The sequence below is a fragment of the Hydractinia symbiolongicarpus genome, chromosome 2, assembly GCF_029227915.1.
Source record: "Hydractinia symbiolongicarpus strain clone_291-10 chromosome 2, HSymV2.1, whole genome shotgun sequence".
Classification (NCBI taxonomy): Eukaryota; Metazoa; Cnidaria; class Hydrozoa; order Anthoathecata; family Hydractiniidae; genus Hydractinia; species Hydractinia symbiolongicarpus.
In genome coordinates, this window is record NC_079876.1 from 23,706,884 (window position 1) to 23,724,199 (window position 17,316).

Below are 17,316 nucleotides of genomic sequence, written 5' to 3' on the forward strand. Positions count from 1 at the left end.
GTCAGGGGGGCGGAATCCGCCCTGCCCGGACCGAATAGGGTTAAAACAATAATTGGAACAAACTGAAATAAAAAAGAAAACAAAACAAATGTACAACAACCTCTTACTTAAGGTTTCTTTCGTTTTTTACATAGTTTTGTAAAGTTAAAAAAGAAAAATTCACTGAAAAAATTGATCTACACAAAAATATGGCTGATCTACAGCTGCGTCAAAAATAGTTCGTCCAGCGAAAGTCGTTTGTGTGAAAAATCATTTTTATGGTATTAACGAAGTTCGAGATAAATCTCTTCTTGTCAGCGTAGTCTAAACGACTGTGTCTTGAATCACAACATAAACTTTACGTGTACCGAACGTTGTTTTTTATACCGTGGTGGATATCTTTACTATCCGCACCATGTGAGATTAACAGTTGTGTAGCCTCAAAATGTCCGAACAAAGCTGATATTTGCACTGGTGTTAAATCTGAACAGTTTTTAAGAGATAAGTCTGCTCCATTATCTATTAAGAGTTCTAGAATCTTCTTATTGCCTGAAGCGCAAGCTATATGCAAAGGAGATAACCCAGGGCGAATTATTTCATTTACGTCACAATTCGATTGATCTAATAATTTAGCCACTAGAGGGGTGTTACCTTCTAGCACTGCATTGTGAAGAGCGCTTTTCTTTTTGAGATTGCTTGATTTTTTCTTGCTTGAAAAAGAGTGACGCAACTTTTTCTGTTTAGAAGTTGTCTCGACTACGCTTCGATAAGTATATTTTGACAAAGCATCGATCTTTTCGTCTTTATTTTTAAGGCAATCTTCTGAACTATAGCTTCTAACCAATTCCTTCTCGTCGTCATTGTCTGTAGATGATGTACTTGTGTCGTCGTTTATAGCTGTAACTACCATCTTGTTTCTTAAAGATGACGTCATGACGGGTAAAGAAAACTTCCGATTCTTTATAACAGGAGAACTTACACCCCCTTTTTTCGATTTATCACTTTTAAATATTTTTTGCATTAGCGAATCTTTTTGTCGTGTTGATTTTTGTTTATACAGTTTTTCTCCAAGTTTGACATCCTGTTTCCCAGAACTGTGATCATTCGTCAGACTGGATCGTCGCGGTAAGTCTTCGTTATGTTTGTCCGGAACTTCTAACAAGTCAGGTAAGGAATTACCCCTGTCCAATGTTGACAACGACTTGAAATTAGTCATGTTCCCTGTATTAATTACTTTGAAAACTTTATCAGAGAAACAACGAGCCTTTAATTTTTTTATTTTTCTAGAGAAGCAAAATACGTCTTCTCCGGGTCACGTTATTTATCCAACTGAAAGACATCAATAATTACTCAAAATTAATCTCCCTGTCAACAATAGCGCACTGTTGGTTTCAAATGCCTATGTATTACCTCTATAAAACAAAATCTCTTGTTGATGAGTTTTAAAATTGTATAAAAAGAATGACGGCAGTAAAATTTGCTGAAATACTGCATTCCATTGCACAATTTAATCATGTCTTTTATTTCCTCTTTTTGAATGGGTACTAAGTGGGTCTGAGTTTTTATCAGTAGCCGCTCAATTATTAAGAAGTATCAAAAATGATTCTGTAAACTTCGAACCTAGGTTGTTTTTTTTTTGCCTAACGTGCAACAACAGATTTGGGATTCGAATTTGCGAAGTTAAAAAATATTATAGCTGAATATTAAACAACTCCTCCGCAGAGAGGAACAAAAACCGTTATTTTAGGAACAAAGAATTTTACAAAACCAAAAATAATAATAATAAGCGGAATAACCAATCAAATCTCGGTATTACTGTTTTAAACCTTCCGTTATATTCCGAGGTGCTTTACAGCCTCGATCCAGTGTCTTTGACAAGATAAAAGAAAAGCCCATATGTTTTCGGACATTAAATCTGTTCCTAGGTAACGTGTAGATCTCATTATTTAGAGAGGAGATTAGAACCAACAAAATATGCCTTAATTTAATAATACTAATCTATCTTTGAAATCACACTAATTCGTTAAACACAAGTAAACACAAATGAACAAGTAATCCTTGTCTTTTGTTAAACAGGGAAAAATGTCTATAAATAAACATCAATTTTTTATAGTTCGTGGGTGCATAAAAACATTCGCATAGTTGCTATGTGAGTGTCTCTTGTTGCAGAAAGATAAAAGCTCTTTCTAAATATAACATTAAGCACATTTAAGCCACCATGACTAACATACCGTTATTCACCATGGCAACAATACCTTTTCCTCAGTAAAAGTCAATGCATCTCATTTTACAGCTGAAAAAACGGCCAGCAAATTACAAATATGATTGTGTCTGTTTGGTAATTTCATTAAAGATGGTGTTTTTAATTTATCTAATATCAACGCTTCTGATTTTTTCTCTTTTAATCAAATTCTAGAGAATCTTCTTGATAGTAAGTTCTTGTAAAATGTTGCGTGATGAAAGGAAATAACACACTCCATATAAGCCCTTTTGGAGAATTCTTAGTGAACAGCTCACAGAATCTGAAATAACAACGGCCATTGATATTCAAGAAGTGTGTACAATTTTAATTTTTTACAAATATACATACTAAACATATTACTAGTGGAATAAATATTCAAATCATATCGGAAAGATGATATAATGGCGCCGATTTAATAGCTTTATTCAATGAAAATCTCTCATTATGAAGAAGCTTTCTTTGATTTCAAGGTGGTAAGTGATGTTAGAAGCCAGAACATTAAATTCGCCAAATGATGCACTGCCTATGATGATCACAGATAGCAGATTGTTTAGCATAGCATTAATTTTCAGGGCCTATATTCGAATGTGTTCACCGATCCTTGTTTTCAGGTGCCTATTTGTTTGGCCGTAATATCTGGTATTGCAGCCACCACACGTATAACGATAAACGACACCAGATAAAAGAACTTTGGGTATTCCATCCTTGTATTTAGACACGTTAGATAGACGGGATCGTGTTCTATAAAACTCACAGAATGATCCGAAACACAGCACATACCATGCCTTAATTCGGATTTTTGGTCTTTTGGAACTTGAGTGTCTATTTAAATCTGAGGTTGTGGAAATCATGGTGACATATCTCTCAAAAGCATTCGATACCCTTGATCGTGATTTATTACTGGCGAAAGCTGTATACGGGCATTATAATATAGATAAATGTCAGATGATTTTTCTTTTTTTAAAACACAATACCATCAAACTTAATGTTAAGAATATAACCATATTTTTCTCTAATTCTGTGAAGCTCACAGAATATCAATGCTTCAATTATCTAAATGTGTTTCCGGGAAATCTTCCATAAACTGCATTTACTTTCGCGGGCAGAAACTGTCGCGTTTTTTAGTTTATCCCTTTGTTTTTTTATCACAAAAAAACAACAACAACAAAAAAAAAAAAAAACGGGGGAATCTCAAATTTACAATAACAGTTTTTATTCTGTGCTACGTACAAACAATTCTTGTATATCCCGATTTCTTGAAACAGTAATGAATGCATGCTGTTGATTATTAATAAGAATAATAATAAAAAAAGAGTTCTCGAATGATTTACCCTTGCGAATGAAGTTATTTTTGATTTTTGCAAGTTTTTTATGCGAAATTTGTCCAAAAAATACAATACACCATTTTCCGCTTTCCAGCATTGATGTTTACATGTTTACAAAACACGAAAATTTCGACAAAATTTTTAAAACAGCAGGGCATTCGCATATGTTTTTACTGTTGGTGGTGAAATAGGGTTACGTTGTGCAGTACGAAATTGTTCTAATGATAGCTACAAGTTAAAAAGGTTAAAGGGGCTACGGACCAACAGCCGTTTCGTAGCCCCTTTAAAGAAAAATTTTGGTGAAGTGGACCAGACAACAAAAAATAAATGTTTGCCGTGAGTCATTTTCATTAATCTTCTGTTGTATTAGAAAATCATATGTATTTTTCACAACCACAACCTTGTTGTGACCATGTTGATATTATCAACAAATTAAAAAAGGATAACGTTAAACTATAATAAACAAGACGTATGATATACGTAAACAACCTCGCGAATAAAGTTTACAAAAAGCTGTCAATCAGATTGTGATTTCTGTTACGAAGTTAGAAACGACATATTATGCTATTCAGATAGGCTATAATAGTTGTTACGCACTATGCAGTTATTTTTTCAAAATTGATTTGTGATATCTTTTTGAACGGAAAACTCCTCGAATTTGAAGGCCAGAAGAGGAATGCAGAAAGTTGATGGTTGTCTTCGTTTCTCTCTTACGTAATGTTGTGGAAATTTTGCAGACTACTTTCCAGGCATTTGGGAGACCTTAAGTCTACTTACATTCACCTTTGTAAACTTTGATGGAGACACTTTTACTTTACCAGTTAGCTAAAAAATGATTTTGAACACTTATCTTATATAACAGCAAAAAAAAAAAAAAAGTAAAAATAATTACCAAGATGAGATTCGAACACACGACTACTCCCGTTTCGGTGCTCAGAGAGGCAAAATTTTCCATTCTTGTGGGACACATTTGCGTTTTAATACAAGCTCACGAGCCTGTAAAAAGTGGGTGTTTTTGTGGCAAAATTTTTGCGATTTTTTGACCCTGCAAAACTTTCTTCTCCTAAAGTATAAACATCATACAATCTAGTAGTTTTGACATAAAGTTGGACGATTTATTATAACAAACGAAAACTTTTTCTGCTCATAATTCACTTCGCCCTCCATGACAGAACTATTTCAGGCTAAAAAAATGCACTTATTCTTTATTCTTTACAAAAGGCCAATCAAAAAGATGTTTTTTTGACATGTAAGCAATCGTTTTGCGCTGCACACAATTATGTTCTTGTAAGGTGTAGCTGAATTCATTGATTATACCTTTACCGTCTTTCTCTTAATTTCCTGTTGCTTGAAGTCTGTTCCACATACATATTTTATCGTGTTGATTTAAAAACATACGAATTTTGTTTGCAAACAAGTCTTCATACAAATGACATGTACTATTTAAACAATGCAGTACTTCCCAGCCTTTTACTTTCACGTACATTCTATCCTAATTGGTGAATAGTAGTTAGACAATCGACATGTGTGTTTCTAACAGATTTCGCTAAAACATAATCCAAAAAAGAAAAAAAAAAATGTAGAGTTGTTTGTCTTCCAGGGTACTAGGTGAATTGCCCCCCCGGAGAGTTGCCCCGGGTGAATTGCCCCCCCCAGTAAATTGCCCCCTGAAGGATTGCCCCCCGGAGAATTACCCCCCGAGAATTGCCCCCTGGAAGATTGCCCCCCAATAAAATGAATTGTAATTTTTTTAAAAGAATCAGGAAATTAATTTTGTTACGTGTTCAGCCTGGAATTGTTTTTATTTTGTTCTTATATTTTTTAGCAATTCCTAGCCTTTTGCTGCTATAAAAAGTGTACTTTTTCCTAAAAAGATATATGTATCTATTTTCTTTTTAAAACACAGTTTTTCGCAATGTTACAAATGATAAATCTAAGAAGAATAGGACAATCATTATTCAAACGAAATAACACATTTTTTATAGCAATAAAAGAGACAAATTCGCTTAAAAACTATACAAAGTAAATGTGTATTTAAAAATTAGTATAAATGCTAAACTAAATGCAATGTACAAAGTATTACAAAGCTAAGTTATGGGCAATACTGCATAGGTATTCCATGATACGACGATTGGGGTGTAGATGCAAAATTCTGGCGTTATTGCCAACATATCGTCTTCGTTGAGGTGGAGCAGGATGTTCTCCAAGAAAGCATCAAAGTATCGAAACACAAACAATAGCCACATCTCCTATTTGCATAATAGGCGATATCGGCAGTTAAACAGCTGTTAGGGCGTGTACAAAAAATTGAAAAAAAATTTGAAGATCTCCGGGGGGGGGGGGCTATCTTCCAGGGGGCAATTTACTGGGGGGCAATTCTCCGGATACCGTTTTTCAGTACTTGTAAAGACAGACATCGTTGAATTTCGCCGCATATGACTAGCAACAACACTCGTGCTCATGTCCAATCATATCATCAACTACTTTATCGGCTCAAAAAAAATCGACCCCAACCCTATGCTTTCAATAATATTTACTCGATTGCTTGACGTCAATCGTTCACGTCTAACTAGTCTCTTATTTGGTAAAATATGTCCACTTTAAAACGTAGCGTATAAAGACAGAAAGTAAATAAGAACAGGAAAGCAAAAACAAGGGAAATGTCAGCCTAATCGCGAATAATACCGCTTTCGTATACAATATAAGCATCTAAAAACAGATTGGCCGAAGGCTTATTCCCCGAGTCTCAAGCTCACGGTACAGCGATCCAGCCAATAAAAATACATACGAAACTACGACATCTTCTAATTGGTTCATAATAAAAACTCTGCTAAAGGTTAGAAAAAAATAAACAAAAATCTATCCAATAATAAATATTATAAAGAACAAAAAGCAACAATGATAAAGAGAACAAAAATAAAATTTTCTACTCTTGTTCTTCACATAATCAGGTCACGTGATAATCACACGAGACAGAAAGAATTAACAGAAGACTTTCTGTAGAAATTTAGAATAAGCAGAATTACCACGATTCAAAAACATCTGTATCATGTGACTATCAGTGACATATCGGACACTGAAACGAAAGTAGCGTCCGAGAGAAGCCGCATTTTAGTATTCAAACACGATTATTAACCCAACTAGAACAGGCGAGAATCCATGTGAATCGGACGACAAAATACCGTCAAATAGCCTAACTTCAATCTTGCATGAAGGGTGCTTTCACATTATGTTTATCAGGCGATTCTGCAGTCTTTCTTACGATGCTCACTACTGACGGAGCGAGCAGATTTACTCGGTTTTTGTAATAAGTCCGGGCGCACGCGATCTATTTCACTCATTATTAACTCAAAAGCTTCGTGAATGTTGAAACCAGTCTAAAAGGAGAAATTGAGAATTCAGTCAGAAATTATACGAACAAAATTTTGTAAACGACTATCTAAAATTTGATAAACTATGAAAAATACATTGTAAAAATAAACCACTATCGTATTCCTACGCAAAAAGTTCGTTAGCGCGCCAAATATACTCCAGAAATTACGCACAAACATGTCGCGGTAAAATTAAGCTACTTGTGGTACTTATGTTAAATATTATGCGAAATATGTCCATTTTGCTATTACGTAAAAGTTAATACGAGCGAACAGATTTTCTTCTGTTGCATGAATATATAAACGCGCGAAAATTGATACGAACAAGTCAGCAATCCATGCTACAAATGTTTTCTAGCAACCACGTTACATGTTTTAAGTCGCAAAAAAAGCAGTGTTATAGATCTTAAGGTCCTATAGATAATGCGATAGTATAATTAAACACATCTATCTATGCAAGTATTTGAAAACAGGGAGCTAATTTTGACAGAATTTAGTCTGATAGAAATTTCTGATGGTCACGCCCACTTTCGAAGGGTTCAAGTGAAAAAAACTTTAAGTTCTATGTAAAAAACTGAACAGTCGTCACCTTCGCAGAGGTTTCGATGTAAGGAACTCTAATCGAGGCAGCGTATTCTTCTGCTGTTTCTTGAGGTGTGTCTCGATCATTTTCTAAGTCCTAAAAAAATAAAAACGATACAAGCACGAGGAACAAAACATTAATCTGGTAAATCCCATACAAAAAACATTATCCCAAGCAGAACCCAATTTTACAAAATAGCTACCTTTTTATTCCCTACAATAATGCAAGGGATTCGTTGAGTCGAGTTTCTTGCTTCGTTCGCCGGCGGAAATATCTTGCTTCGTAGAGCTTGGAGATCGTTCCAGCTCGATAGAGAGTTTATTGCATACAAAATCATAAATGCGTCACCGGTCGAAAGTGACGAGTCTAGAAATGTCGTGAATTCTTCTTGTCCCGCCGTGTCCACAATTTCAACGTGATGTTGCCGACCACGATACGTCATCTACCAACAACAACAAAAAATAAAGATAGATAGATAGATAGATAGGTAGATAGATGTGCAATTTTACACCGCTAGCCACACAATTATCGAGGGATATACCCCATCTATTAATTCCAGGAGGGGCCATGGCTTAGATGGAGAATCTTAGATAGGGTCCGCGATCTACCAGACAACTCCCTGCAACATCCAACGGCCCACACAGTGCGCCATCTTCCCCATTTCCCTCACATGATTGGGGCTAATCCGGGCCAAAGTAATATCACTCGCCCATATTGAATCGTGGCAAAGAATATCGCCGTAGAAATATCCCTAAAATGCTGGATTTAAGCGCAATTTGCATGTGTTAAGGACAAGAATACGATACTCTTATCCACGAGAGTTCGGAAACGGACACAAAAAGAGCAAATTGATTAATCTATATGTCTTTGATAAGCTGCTTGCCGACACTTATTGCGGTAATTTTCATCTCGCCAAATATTTTCTTTGATTCCGTTCCTTTTGTTATTAAATTGGTAGTACGCGAAGCTGACTAACGATATTCCAGTAAGGAATTTGGTTTGCTTATAACCGAACGCGCCTAATTTCTGACGACATTATACAAATACATGATTGTTATTAAGACAGCATGAGAAGAGCGTGACATGGTAAATAGCCAATAATTTTATTTAAATCCTGATTGTTGAGGTTACCTGACCCCCTTTTACAATCCACTGAATGAATGAATTCACATTCTTATTTTTGGCGCTAAGATGGGACAAAATGTTATAGTGCTTTTAAGAAAAAAAATTATTGGTATTTTGCAGAATAAAATTTGGTTAGTAATTTGCAGAATGAGAATAAAGTACTTACCACCGTCTTGTAAGTTTCCTCTAAAAAAAGTGATAAAAGTGAGATAAAATAAAAATGTTGTGTATCTAACCCCCGGCTAAGCAGTTGGGCCAGCTTGAAGTTGAGCAAACCGCTGGACGCTTCGTCGAACAGGCGGCGACTGGTTGCATAATATATGCATCCAGTTAGCCACAAAAACAACAAACAAAAAACATGTTGCATTTGTGAAATATGTCCACGCAATAAAATCGTGTAGTTCAGCATTTTTAAATCATTTTACTTACTACGTTGTTGTCAGTCTTAATACTCATTTTGTACACATTTGGCGCACTTTTGGGCACTGCAACTAGACTAGGGGTTAGCCCGGACAATCATTGTTTGAAGCTTTCCAAGTTTGAAGCTAGGTTGCTCTACAAGTTACTAGGTGTTAAATTCAGTTGTTTAGCGCCGTTGTTAACGACAGTTTTTTGGCGAATTAACAAGTTAAAAATTAGAAGTATTTTAAGAAGTCTTGTACTGAATTTTTTAACACAAAATTCACCGTGTTTCGTTCAAATTTTTAAGAGTTTATAGGGAACTTTTAAACACTATCCATTAACAGTTCATAAAAAACTAAAAATCATTGTTTAAAGTAACAAATATAACATACCCATGGTGGGATCATAATACTAAAATAAAAATAAAATGGAAAGTTTAAACACAGAAAATAAAAAAGAAAAATTATAAAGCTTACCTCTTTTGTGAGACACGATAAAGCATAGATATACTAGAAGGTTTTTAGATAGCAGTGTCACAAAAACATGTCATACCAATTCGACACCTTTTACGAGGTATCAGGGATACCCTGTAAGAGGGGCGAGTTAATTATGTCGATTGCTGTCATTTTAAAGATATTTGTTTTAGAGGCGTTCCTTAATCCAATCATACCTGGGATTCTTTTGCCTGTGTAACAAGAAGTGGGGTGGGGGGAGGGGCATAAATTGTCTGCGGGTCATAAATCCCAAACTACGTACGTAAAACTTAACACAGTTGTAAAATAACTTAATACATTTCAGGTGAAAAGAATTTGATGACGTCACATAGATTATTTCCTTTAATTTTTCACTTGCGGACTGTTTACCAAACATTGACTTAGTATTAAGAAAAATGAATTTTAATTTTAAAAATATATATGTGAAAAGGTCCGTTTTTCCAGAAATATTGACACTACTTGGTACATTATCATTACTTGTTACATATGTAAAATATTGTATTTAAATAAGGTCAAGGTAAGGAACAGAATATAATGACGTCATTTGCATCGCTAATTAGAAAATTTTTTATAAGACTTTGACCAGAGATTGGCTGGTGCATGGACAAAGTGTCCGCTAATCAGAGGTATCCGCTTTTTAGAGTGTCTGTTAATTGGAGAGAATACTGTATATCTAATACCCAATACCGTAAAATGCCGTAATCAAGCGCAGCCCTTAACAGCGGTGATAGTAACACATTGGTGCGCTGATTTGAGGATGCGCATATATTGGAGTATAAAAAGGTACAAGGTGAAAACGATAGAATAACTGAAATATTTTTCTCAATGTGTATTGCCCTATAAAGTTTATATAAAGTATAAAGTAAAATTGATCTATATGCTCTAAAATGTCTCTCCTTAATCTTCGTCAGTTTTTTAAATCAGAATGAACAATGCTTTTTCGTAGTCAACAATATCAGAATAAACTCGCTTATCTTAAGGGTGCGCTTATAAACAGGAATAAAATTTTGATAAGGATTTGGTGTGCTTAACTACAGTTTGATTATAGCATTTTACGGTATGACCTTAACAACCCCTTAGTAACCACCCGGTGGCCATCATACATGCAATAATAACTACCAAATACAACATGTTACAACACTCTTACATGAATATAAGCACTACTTCCGACCCACGAATTTTACACCCCCGGAAAGTATAGAAACAAAAAAATAAAATCCTCAATAAAAACTGGAATAAGTCACAAAATTCCAGCACTTAATCATGTGCCTAACAAAAATTTTATATCTGCAAGTCGCGGACACTACGTAAATACGGCTAATGTTTCCATTTGTTCGACCAGACAGGAAGCTTTTGTGACATCACTTACTTTACTCTCTCAGAACTTTAACATCGTAGAAAGCTCTCGAAATAAAATTACCTCGTTGAATTCATTTTTTAAAAATCTTATCGTCACACAACTTTTTCCCACACCACCACTTCCAACTACACACACTCTTAACATGTTCTTCTCCTTTTTTTTCTTTAGTTCATTTTTCACTTTCTAAAAAAAACAAAAAAAATTAAAGAGGCTTCTCACAAACTTTTTTCTTTTACTTTCTGAGTGTCCCATCTTACAGAAAATTGGAGTTGTTTAATATAACATTCCTACCAGAAAATCCGTAAACAAGAAAAACTAAATAAGATTTAATCACAAGATGGTCGCCACATAAGTCATAAAATAAAGGACATTATTTTGATAAATTGTGCGCGCCAAAAAAAGAAGCTTGCACCACTCCGAAAATTACAATCAAAATTGGCCGAAAAAACAAGCAAGTTTCTTACCTGAAGAAAAAACATTGTTTAAACGAATCAACACGCGCTACATACTTTCCAAAAATCTTGATATAAAAATATTATCCAACTTTTTTCATTCATTCATTCATTTTTTTTTCTTTTTTCATCTTTGGCCGTTGGGATTTTAAAATAAAACGGACTTCATATCCTGTCTTTAAAGCCTGGTCTACACGCTCAAAAATTCCAAAAAATGTTTTGCTGGGCCAACCTACCTGTTGTACTCCACATAGGCTCAATCAAAACTCTAAAGTTAGTGTGATTTTTTTTATCCGCTTTGTCAGTTGAAATTTACCAAACGGTTGTTTTTCAGACTACATTAATTTATTTACTTTCAAAAGACGTTTAAAAGATGTCTTTTGAAAGACGCTCTTAAGAAGATGCATTAAAGACATCTTAATAGCGTTTTCTAACAGAAGATTTAAAAAAGACATCTTAAGACGTCTTAAAAACGTCTTGTGCCGGCTGGGTTCACACTGTGGCTAGACTGTCCAGGCTAACACTTTTCTGATTGGATCCGCAACAAATATCGAAGTGTTTTCATTTCGCTCCTATATTTCTCTTATTACAAAAAGTTTTTTTTTCTTTAAAGAAGAATTAACTTGTTACCTGAAATGATATTAAAGCTGAATTTCCAGTGAACAGCCAAATGGAAACGGAACAGAACAAGAAAAATGCTTAAAAAATTTGATGGTTTTTTTTTTATAATTTCTCCGTTGCTGTCCGCAAGAAAAATTGAAATAATTTCAACTTTCAGTCTGAATGGAAATGGAAAAGTTTGTTAACCAATCAGATTCCAGACATTACTATTCTCCGTTTCATTTCGTTTTCAGTGAAAATTCTTCTTCTGTTCTGTTTTACTCCCAGCGGTGTTATCAATACCATTTGGAAGGTTAGAACGTTTGAACGTGATCTCAGCACCAGAATTTCTAGTTAAATCAAAATTTTCTTGTCGACTATAGCTTCACATGCACGTGTCTGTCAATTAAAATTGGTCGTGTATTCCAGGCTTAAACTCGCCTTAAAAATTACAAAATCGTGCTAGATGTTCGAGAGAGACGAAGTCCCAAGTGATATTATTTTTCATTTTACAACTCATTAGGAAAAAAAAAACCTCTCTCTACCACATAGCTGATTAGATTCTTTGTGTACTAAATTGATTTCGCTGATCTAATACCTCGTCCATTCAAAAATAAGTTCTGCGATGAAAGACATATCCATATTGCGGAAATATTGAAATTTGACGGCATTCGCGTGTGTGTAGTGCAAATAAGCCATTTTTGTAGATAAATTATTATTACCCAAAAATTTCCTCCATTTCTATGTGCCCTAGCAAGGATCAGGAGGGCCTACTTTATTCGTTATTGTTTCGGTTTAAAAATTGCTTACTTACCAGCAGCTATGAGAGCCGAGTAAGACAAATAATAATAATAAGTGGCAAGTTATAGTTATAATAGTTATAATTATATATAGTTATAAAAAATGGTTGCCCAAAACAAATTTACTTGTGGGTATGTATTTTGCGCAGCAGAACATATGAAAAGCACCTTTCTGTATATCCTTATACAAGTCTCGCAGTTAAAAAATAAAACTGCTGACGTCACTGAATAAAACTCGAAGGAAGGATAGAAGATGATATTACATGTCAACACGTTACACTGAGAGTCTTCTACTAGCACTAAAATCAATTTCAGTTTAAAATATTTGTGTTGTCAGCAATATGGTCCAAAATTAAATCGATCAATCGTCATACTCTAGCTACCTCAACAGGACCGAACAGTGTGGCCTTTATTATTTTGGTAGTTTGTTCTTGAATCAACAAAATAATTTTAACATTTGGTTTGTTGTTTTGTTCAGATGAACTGGATCATGGAATTTATAAAGGCATAGTTAGTAGAAAAAGACTGGTTAGAAAGGGCGGCGAACTTTAAAGGGATTCCCGCGCGTCGAGATGATATGTTGCGCACTGAGTTTTTAGTAACCGAGGCAAAAATAACGGTGCACAGATTTAAGGCAGTCGTCCAAAAAATGACCACCAGTACTCATGTTTATATATTTAATGATGACTTTGAAGCTGTACTAAGAAGATAAAGAGTTCAAAAAGGCCCTCATTAACAATGCTCAAAATGTTACTTCTCAAACTTTGGTGTAACATAGCTACTGGGGATCATACATCCTAAGGACAATCATTTCCAATATCAACATTCCATTGAGCCAAAGATTTGTGTTCATATTCGAGCACATAAGTGTTGATATGATAGATAATAGTACTCAGTATTCTTTTTGACATTCAGTAAACATGTAAGTCACAATATTTTTTGGCAAATTCAACTATGGTAAAGCTCCCAATAACAATCTCTTTTTACCAGGTCCCTTCTGTAATGGAACTTGAAGAAAGTGAAAAGGAATTGTATAGTATTTATAGAATGATTCTCTGGACAAAGTTTTACTGTGTAGGAATACTTCCAAATATCAATATCTTCACCTTTAAAATGCTTATCACAGGTGTTCACAGTGTCGTTTTCTAATTGTTTTCTGAACAGTTGATTAGCAACTCTCAATTTCGTAATTATGTTCAACTAGTTCTCTCTCCATTTTCCATAATCCTCGTTGATAGATTTAGGTAATTTAAATGTCGATTCCTGCATTTCTCCTAGAACTACCACAGGCAACTATGCCAGGTATTTTTCTCCAGGCATTTTGCAGAAACTTATATAATTTCTCTGCAGATTCTAAGAAACTAGTGTAGGAATTTCTAGGAATTCCGTGAACCGATATTGTCACTTTACTACTTCAAAACCGCAACAAAAGGATACACGCTTTGAAACGCCGCCCTTCCTAACCAGTCATTTTTAATAACCATGAAAAAGGATTTCTACATACAGAAAGACAATGCGTAATTTAAAATCTACGGTGGTAAACCTTTTTCTCTAAAATACGTATTGCGGGCAGAGGTTGCGTCATGCAGCCTTCAAGGGAATATTTACGTATTTAGACATAGCGATGGGGTAACGACTTAGCGAGTTGGGCGTAAGTAGTCAATCTATATGTAACGTCCCCGTCTAATGAACGCGTCCAAAAGGTTGTCGATTTGTAAGCGTCACAATCTTTTACCTAGAATTTAAATATCTGAAGTATTTTAAAGGTTCTGTTAATTAACACGGTCGACATAATACTGAAGTGATTGATTATCCATCTTACACTTGAGTAAGTATCTAGTTCGAATAAAAGCCTCCCTCAGATTATGGCCTAACTTACTAGTCTGTTTATACAAACCGGATTCCTGAGTCAATGGTTTAACTTACTAGTCTATCCACATAAATCTGATTCTGAGTCAATTGATTAACTTACTCCATTTAACCTGTTTGTTGTAGCCTAACTTACTTGCCTGCTCCACATGCGTTAGTAGCCCTGCAATTGCAGGGCTACTAACGCATGTATTAAGGTCGAATACTTTTTATCATTGAATACAATTTCTCGCCACACCTTTTTTAACGTCAGCTGAATTAGGTAATGTCGGAAAACAAATTTAATTCTCTTTCACACATTTTGTTATCATAAACCAGAGTGGTCAGGAGTTATGGCTAATAAAATGCGTGTTGGTATTTTGGCCTTGTTCACATGCGTACGTCATTTCGGAGTCAAAGAAGTTTAAGAGTTAAGACGCTAAATAGAGTAGCGAAACCCAACAATTATAAACGGGCTTCGTCACTACAATATTCATATTATGGATGCTTAATGAGATCGTGGTGGATGAGATCATAATATAATTTTAGTATTATTTGTATTATTGCTTGAAACAAGTGATTTTAGGCATGAAATTATTACCTAAGTCCACAAATTGAGATGCTTTCTTCCAAATTCAGTGGCTTACACCAAATTTGATTGATTTATGACAATTGTAATTGATTTTATTTTGAGAGCACAAAGATTTACACGAAATTTTGGCTGAGACTCAATCCTTGTTTTTTTTGCCTTCTTTTTCTTATTAAAAAATGAATGCTGCATGACTTTTTTAAAAAAGCTGCTTACAAAACAAAAACAAACAACAACAGCAACAAATATGTACAGAGGAAAAAGGAAATCTTTTTTTTTGAAAAACACCCTATGGTAGTGTATCAGCAGTTTCCAGGTAAAGAATAGTGACGTCATACTGGTACGTCACAGTATTACGAGCAAATTATATATTTAGCCACACTTGATTAAAAATCAAATTAGGATTCAGACCACTTCCCAAACAAAAGTCCAAAGTAAAAACTAAAAAAGTTGGTGTGACGATATGCAAATAAAACACAACGTACAAATAAACTCAATTTTTTGAAGTATTACCATCTTTTTCGTTGGCCCACCAAAATACCGAGATGTTGGCGCGAATTTAGAACATATATTTCCAGTTATTATTGAAGAGGTGTAACCGGTATCAACAATATCATCACACTGTTTGTTTTTACTACTGGCATAAGTCTTTGAAAGTTTTTGATTTAACTGAATTTCACACAGCATCGCAGTCTTAAAGACGTACAAACTATCCATGCAAAGCAATAAGGTTATATCCTACCGTTTTTAAAGCAACTTTTCCGATTCAAATCACAACATTCAGCAACGCTTTCGAAACTCTACGCTTAACACGTTAGCAGTTTGTTGTTATGATCATTATGTACTTCAAAAAAAAAAGAAGCTCATAAAACTCTAAGCATAATTTGTTCGTATTGTGTGCCACGCTGGGAGACTAATTACTTTAAACAAAGTTTCTCTGCAAGAAAAAAAAAGTGAAAACCAGACGATGTTTCCTATTGAAATAACTACTGACGCAAACTATAGTGGTTACAGACGCAAGTAGAGCTCAAAAGGTGTTCTTCTGACCATACAACGCAAAATATTTACAGAAATTTTTATTAATTTTTTTAAAGCATGGAACATATTCTGAATTTGCTGATGTGAGTTGCAAAGGTTGGATACCTCTTATAGCGAGTGCGAAACATCATGCCTATCGAAATATTCAGTATGACGCACTCAAACTACGCGGTGTCTACATACACTGCAACAGTTTCTACCATTTATTTCAGCATGAATAAAACGTCATGTTAAAATTGTTTTACAGTTTATGACCAACAGATATTTTTTTGCACATATTGGAGGGATTGCGTTGCGAGATTTGATTTGCGTGGTGGGATAAACTGTGTTTTGAAAAAAAATTATTATCTACCAAAAAAAGCAGTGAGGGAGAAAGGGGGGAAGCCTTCTCCCTGGCACTGTGATCCATGTATTGCAAAGGTAAAGAACGTGTGACACTATTTACAAGGGACTGTTGTAAAATGTAGAAATATATCTATTATTTCTGTGGCGGCATATGGAAAAAGTATTAAAAGTATACTAGCTTCTGATTGAATCATTGACATGGCAACCAAGCGCATCTAATTCTTTTCAATAACTATTTATATTGGTTTTTTGAAAATCAACTTTATAAATTAACTCGACTACTAATTACATCAATTGAGTTTTTATTGTTTTCAGACTTTGGCCAACAGAGTTGTTTTTTCTAAGTTCAAGCACTTTATTATGTCATTATGTCATTGTTTTTACTTGTGAATTTCAAAAAGATTACGTATGCTTAATCACAACCTTGTGCCCAGGACTGCCGTACTTACTGGCAGATCGTATATGCAATTGTTGGGAACTAAAGGGTGAGTCGCAGATCAAAATGTGTGCGCTAAACGTGAATCTGACTTTAAGATTGTACCAGTACCGTTTAACGTAACTTTTTCAATTTGTGAGTACTTCTTCACTTGGTACACGTGTATCGCTCGGTGTGGTTTCCACCACCCAAAAACGAAATCGTAAATTCTAATTTTAAAAGAATGACCAAAGCATTAAGGCGAATGTCTGAAAACGAAGTTCTGGAGTAACCAGTAAAAACATTTTTATGTTAAAAACAAAGCAATTACCATGTCTTATTTAATTT

General features: G+C 34.7%; 2 protein-coding genes across 3 annotated transcripts; both read right to left on the reverse strand.

The window, feature by feature from the left end:
* Positions 1-337: 337 nt before the first annotated feature.
* On the reverse strand, positions 338-1,195 carry LOC130629975 (tonsoku-like protein). Its single transcript, XM_057443368.1, has one exon. The coding sequence runs from the start codon at positions 1,193-1,195 to the stop codon at positions 338-340; it is 858 nt and encodes a 285-aa protein (XP_057299351.1).
* Positions 1,196-6,209: 5,014 nt separating this feature from the next.
* LOC130630257 (ras-related protein Rap1-like) lies at positions 6,210-16,031 on the reverse strand. Of its 2 annotated transcripts, none has more exons than XM_057443681.1 (7): positions 15,913-16,031; positions 10,942-11,064; positions 9,420-9,438; positions 8,792-8,811; positions 7,703-7,942; positions 7,507-7,596; positions 6,210-6,923 (listed from the first exon to the last, which is right to left on the reverse strand). In XM_057443681.1, exons 2-7 carry the CDS (start codon positions 11,023-11,025, stop codon positions 6,783-6,785), a joined length of 594 nt encoding a protein of 197 aa, XP_057299664.1. In that variant the 5' UTR covers positions 11,026-11,064; positions 15,913-16,031; the 3' UTR covers positions 6,210-6,782. The 2 variants fall into 2 exon arrangements, with proteins under 2 accessions (XP_057299664.1, XP_057299663.1); XM_057443680.1 differs by lacking the exon at positions 15,913-16,031 and adding an exon at positions 11,346-11,439.
* Between the last annotated feature and the right edge of the window lie 1,285 nt (positions 16,032-17,316).